Below are 6,478 nucleotides of genomic sequence, written 5' to 3' on the forward strand. Positions count from 1 at the left end.
AGTCAGTGGTTTAACTTTAAATTCTACCTTAGACATGAAAAATATTTTGTGACCAAATTATTTGTCTTTATGCTGATGACCATAGCGAAAAGATTAATAACTATGTTTCACCTTAAAAAACTCAGAAAAAAATAGTATTAGTAATTGTGTCACTTTCAAAAAATAAAAAAGAATAATATTTATGATACTATTAGGTTAATGGCTCAATCGTAACTTGCTACATACCTTTTTTTAAAGGTAAGAACAAGATAAAAGCATAACATACAAATTAGTAGGCTAGTGAGAAAACTCTTTGGTATCCTTACTATTTTTCTGTTACAGTCAAATTACTGAATTATTTCTCATCAATTTATTCAATAATTTATTCGGAAAAGCTCTGCATACAAGCCATTAGGGCTTGTATGCTTTACAAGTTCATTAAACAATAAAACTAAAATACGCGCTGCTCCACATACGTTGATTACACGCGCTATATAAGATCCCACGTATATCTAACTACCAAATTTAAAATATTTGTTTCCTTCTTCGTTTTCGTTATTTTGAGATTTGGTTGTTTTTATTCTCGCGCGTCTTCCCTCGTTCTTCTCCATCGTTCTTTTCCTCTCCTTTTCTCACTGGTATGTTCTTCGTTTACGTTACTTTTTTCTCTCTCTGCAACTCGAGCTTCGTTTTCTATTTTGATTTGTTGTTTTCTGAAATCAAAGTTTGAACTCGTTTTGAAGATAATGGATCATTCAACCTCAGATTGTCAGCTGAATCCAGGCGAAGTGGATTATGAATTTGAATCTAACAAAGTTCCTGAGGTTTGATTTACATAATGAATTTTCTTTCAGTAATTTGTATAGCATTGTGTAGTTGAAAAATTGCTGAACATTGACTGTGAAACTAACACGTTAACATGAATCTGTCGATTCAATGTATTAGTTGTGATTAATTACCTGGAATTTATAGCAGACGCTTGGGTGTAGATCAGGTCTTTTTTTGGGTGTATTTTTGCTAGAAGTGTGGGTGTATCTACACTACTGGTTTTGTTATTTTAATTGAGTTGTTGTTGTTCAGGTGTATTATATCAGACATGATTGGGTGTGTTTTTAGTTTTTGACATGGTGTATTCTGCAGCCTGTGTATTTACAGTTTATGGCTTTAAAGGTCATTGTGTACTTGAGTTGTTGCGGTTCGGGTGTATCATATTAGGCATGATTGGGTGTATTTGAATCATATCTATGGGTGTATTCACAGTTTCTGACACGGTGTATTGTGCAGCCTCTCTCGGTTGTTGATGACGAGCTTGTTCCGAAGGTTGGAATGACCTTTACCACCCTTGAAGATGCTGGAAAATTTTACAGGAACTACGCCAAGGCTGCAGGTTTCTCTACAAGAGTTCGGTGCACAAATAGGAAGGGAAACGAGATTAAGAATCAACTGATTACATGTAGCAGAGAGGGAAAATGGAAATCTAAAATATCTCCGACCGAGAAGACCAATCCGACAGCCGGTTTAAACTGTCCTGCAAGAATTTATATACACACATTGAAGGATGTCGGTGCTTGGATCATTTCAAAGGTTGTGCTCGATCATTCACACCCCTGCTGTCCAAGCAAAGCAAAGATGCTCAAACAGCACAGGGAACTAAGCATGTCCATTCATCGTACAATAGAGAATAACGAGGAGGCTGGTATCAGACCAAGCAAAACATACCAATCATTTGTTGCGGCTGCCGGGGGTCACCGTGAGTTAAATTTTATCGAAAAGGATGTGAGGAATTATATTACCAGGGAAGTGCGGAATGTTTCCGAACAAGAAGATGCAAAGGAATTCGGAAAATATTTGTTAAGAATGAAAGAGAAGAATCAAAATTTCTTTTTTGAGCTCCAACTCGAAGAGGATCAATCGATTAAGCTGGCTTTTTGGGCCGATGCAAGAAGCAGAGCTGCCTTTGAGTATTTCGGAGACGTCATTTCATTCGACACCACCTACAATACAAACAGGTAACAAACTACCCCTGTTTATGATGCTAAATTAATGTATTTTTACGAATCCGCAGCAGAGGTGTATATTGGCTGTTCCATTGGGTGTATACGAAGCATTTGTTTAATGTTCTTTAAATTTGTGGCGATTGAGTTTATTTTTCTCGTTAATAGTTTAGCTAATGTGTGAGTGTTATATTCAGATAAACCTGTTTGATGCTGCATCAGCGGTGCATTCAAATTCCAGCCAATATCAAGGACACGTTATGAATTATCAGTTCAGGGTACCAGCAGCGGGGGATAACTCTTTGGGTGTATAGTTTTATAGAATATGGGTGTAAAAGCACTGTTCTTTTGGGTGTATCGTTGTTCATTGACAATTTACATATAGATACATATATAGATACATATAGAACAAAAGCTGTAAAAATTCGCAGGTTATGGGTGTATATTTTGATTTGATGTTTTTCTTCATATTTTAGTACATGTAATTCATACATTTTGAATACAGCACATACAGTTTGGGTGTATTATTAGACTTGCGTTGGGTGTAACAGTTTATAATTTGCGTTTATATATGTCTTGATTTTTTCCTTCATATTTTACCACCTGTAATACAGCTTTTGAATACAGCACAGACAGTTTAACAGTACAGATAGTTTAACTATGGAAAAAAATATACATGGAATAGAAGTTGTTGATAAATGGCAAATATTTACATCATTTGTTCAAGTTTAATGTTCAGAGTCACAAATTTATACCTTGATTTTTGGCCTGGTATTTTAACATATGATTATTTAATTTCCTTCTCCTTCTCGCCTTTCTGTAGAGGTTCCCCGCCGGCATATGCTATCAATCTTGAAAATACATATCCCTTAAATAGCAAAACAAATCAGTAATACACCCGAATGAATGCACAAGATACACCCAACTGAATGGACAACATACACTCAACACAACTAACGAAATAGACCTATCTATTAAAGTAAACAAGACAGAGGCAACTTACAGTGAATTTATTAATCTGCTTTCTCTCATCGCTTGGAGCTTTTTTGTGTAGTGGGTCAAGTATATGACATTTCCGCTTCGTTGTATTTATCACCCATAACCACCAATGCCCCGAGTGGCAAACAGGTGCAAAAATCTGAAGGATTGTCACATTTCAACAGTGCGTTATTTTATTTGGCATATAAGTAAATAAGCGTACTAACAAATTTAGCAAACGAAAACTTACATATAGATGCGAAGTTAATTTTTTTCTATCTATGAAGGGAATAAAACTCGGGTAGTCTTCCACCCTGAATTCCTTATTCGTTTTCAGTGATATGAATTCCCCATCTGGGTGATCCAAAAGTGCCATGCTCTGCAAGAATTGCGAAACAAGAAATGAAATAGTGAAAATACACAACTTACACCCAATCGAACGTAAACAATACACCCAATTCAATACAGAAAATACACCCAAACATCGAAGAAGTAACACTTACCACAATATCGGGGGGGAGACAGTATATTTGTTCTTGAAACCTCTTTTCATTTTTCTGGTTGAGGATGAGGCAGATGGCAGATACAATCTAGAAATATATGCCGAAATCAATTTTACATTAATAAACATGGCAGTTGACTTTGGTGTAAAAACATTAATGTTATTCTAATATTACCTGAGATTCTATATCACTTTTTGCCTGGAGGGATGCAAGGTGCATTCTCATCAAAATGTATTCATCTTGGGCAATGAGAGTGCACATCTCCTCATACTCGTTAGTATTGCCATCTGCGTCTTCCTTCAGTCTCGTCCCCCAAATGTAGCACTTTTGTTTCATATCATCCGTAATCTGATTTGTTGCCCCAGGAGTTTCAAACTTTCCAGAACTTTCTCCCCCAGTCTCTCTCTGAATTTGTGGACTTTTGTTTTTTTCCTTCGCCGCACTGCTTGCTATTTTTTGGACTAAATCGTCCAATTGTTCTATCAAATTTGCAGCTTCTAGAGATTTTGCCCTTTCTGTCTCCTGCGTTGACGCCCCCTCCTGGCTTAAATCAGTCAATCCAAGGCTGAATGATGGCACCCCTGGATCTGTTTTAGGAACATAGGTTGCTGTTCGTGCCATCATCAACAGGGCAGCAGCGTCTTCTGCGGCTGGATGACTGCGTCATCATGTATAAGAATAAGAATAAGAATATACGGATGATAAGCAAAGATTGATTTTAGTCTGATGAACTTACATTTTAGTTGGAGCTGGGGGAAGCGTGGGTGTGGTTTCTTGAAGTTGTTTGGGGGGTTTCAGGAGTGCTGCACAGTTACACAAAATTAATCATGACGTCAAAAGAAATTAATCAGGAATAATATACACCCAAACTGTTAGCAAATATACACCCAAACTCTAAACAAATATACACCCAATACTATTTCTTACGTTTCTGTAGTCCCTTCAATCTGTAGCATAGGGGTTGGTTCAAAATCTGTCTCAGTGGTTGTTTGGGATGCCGGCACAAAAACCTGAATCGGGACTCTAAACAAGAAGAAAAAAGAAGGGTTAACAACGCTTTTGAAAATAATAAGGTTATAAGGTTTAAATATTCTTGGAAAACTCACATTGCAAGCGCATCCGACGGTGTCTGTTCCCTCACAACCATCATATTCGAATCAGCGGGACTCAACCTAAAATACACCCAAAGAAGGTCAAAAAATACACCCGAACAATTCAAAAAGAAGACAGGCTTTGTTTTTTGAGAACTTACATACTTGCAGTTTTTGCTTTTTTTTCCTGCCTTTTTTTTTCTTGAATAAAATAATAAAGGGCTTTTTTTTTCTAAAAAAATATATACATAATTAGAAGTAGAAGGGTAATAGAAGAACAAAAGTAACGGTTATTTGAAAGAGAAATTACATGCTCTGTGATGGCTGGTTTACACTACTCTGTTCTGTGCGTCCTTGAGAGGAAGGATCATCACTTCCGAAGTTCACAGCCAGTATTCTAAAACAGATTTGATGTTATTCAGACAAAATAGGATACAGGTATAAAATACACTCAAATGAATGCACAAGATACAACCAACTGAATGGACAATATACACCCAACACAACAAACTTAATATCCCAACTTAATAAACAACATACACCCAACTTGATCAACACAATACACCGAAATGGTTCCACATAAATAAAAAATTAATTTTATCACAGAATATTATCCAAAGAAGTGCTTACTTTTTTGGTGATGTTTTTGTCTTTTTCTTTTCCTTCTCCACCGGTGATGTTTCTTCGCTCCTATAAGTTAATAAGAGACACTTCAGTTAAGTTAATAAAATCTTTATAATGAAGCCAAAAGAAAGGAGTAATAATTTCAGGACATTACTCATCACTTGATTCAGATTCAGATTCTGAATCAGAATCTGACTCCTCTTGACTCTTCTTTCTTTTTCTGGAGTCCATTCTGGAAGACAAACAAATATTATTTAGAACATACTAAAAAATACACCCAAATGAATGCACAAGATACACCCAGCTTAATAAACTACATACACCCAACGTGATCAACAAAATACACCCAACTCGAAAAAGAAATTACACCCAAGTATGGTACTTACTTTTTTCCCTTTTTTCTGCGGTGTTTTGTTCCTGAATCCTCTGAGTCTTCTTGAGTCTCAGACTCAGAGGTAAAAGTGTCACTGTCAGTAGTTTCTTTCTCCGAAGACGATGTTGAACTCGCCTTCCTTTTTTTGTTTTTTTGATTTCTTGTTTTTTTTTCTTTTTTTTCTTTTTTTTTTCATTTTTTCTCTTGCTCTTGTCTCCGCCATCTTCACAATCCCCTAAAACATTAGATATTTTAGCTAGCAGCATTCAGGTAAATAAAATACAACCAACATATTATGTTTACTTACCAAAAGTTCCTCTCTTTCTGCAGTCATTCTTTCCACCAACTGCTCCTTAGTCCAGTTGGCAATCCAGGGCTTCGGTGGTCTTTCAGCCCTCTTCTTGCCTTTGTTTTTTGAAAGATGAAAGTAAATTATCATCAGGGCAAAGAGGCAGTCATCAATTGCCTTCTTCTTTTTCTCCTTGTAGTCTGTGATGCCCTTGATCATGAAGGTCAAAACATGCCCCCCCCCCAGTTTCTCTCCGATATGCCGTCCATCTTAAAAATTGGGGCCAAGTGCACAGGCGATATTTTGTTTATCGTCGTTGGCAAAAGGAACGCCATCTGTATATAGAGGATGAATATCCTCTTGAACATCAGGCGTTCCTCTTCGTTGCCAACGCCGATTTCCATCATTTCATCGGTAAGACTTTTGAGGGTCTTATCCTGGAATCTTCTAAAAATTATTTTGTCATCATCAGAAAGTTTCTTATACTCAACTTTCTCAGGAAACAGATCTCCTACAAAAAGGAAAACAACAAAGTATCCAAGTCGGTTCAAATACACCCAAGCATCATCTTAAATACACCGAAGCAACAACTTAATATACACCTATATTTTTAAGCTAATTACCTGTTGCATTGATGCCAAGCGCAT

At 36.5% G+C, this 6,478-nt stretch overlaps 1 protein-coding gene and 1 long non-coding RNA gene across 2 annotated transcripts; both read right to left on the reverse strand.

Annotated features, from left to right (window-relative positions):
• LOC107642081 lies at nucleotides 2,761–5,017 on the reverse strand. Its single transcript, XM_021123962.1, has 9 exons — nucleotides 4,856–5,017; nucleotides 4,561–4,626; nucleotides 4,382–4,477; nucleotides 4,191–4,257; nucleotides 3,629–4,112; nucleotides 3,455–3,541; nucleotides 3,202–3,330; nucleotides 2,977–3,111; nucleotides 2,761–2,841 (listed from the first exon to the last, which is right to left on the reverse strand). The coding sequence occupies exons 5-9, from the start codon at nucleotides 4,076–4,078 to the stop codon at nucleotides 2,761–2,763; spliced, it is 882 nt and encodes a 293-aa protein (XP_020979621.1). The 5' UTR covers nucleotides 4,079–4,112; nucleotides 4,191–4,257; nucleotides 4,382–4,477; nucleotides 4,561–4,626; nucleotides 4,856–5,017.
• On the reverse strand, nucleotides 5,352–6,338 carry LOC110263015. The gene is made up of 3 exons (XR_002348024.1): nucleotides 5,850–6,338; nucleotides 5,556–5,777; nucleotides 5,352–5,401 (listed from the first exon to the last, which is right to left on the reverse strand). It is a non-coding gene; the product is annotated as an uncharacterized LOC110263015 (long non-coding RNA).

Source organism: Arachis ipaensis, chromosome B05 (assembly GCF_000816755.2).
Source record: "Arachis ipaensis cultivar K30076 chromosome B05, Araip1.1, whole genome shotgun sequence".
NCBI lineage: Eukaryota > Viridiplantae > Streptophyta > Magnoliopsida > Fabales > Fabaceae > Arachis > Arachis ipaensis.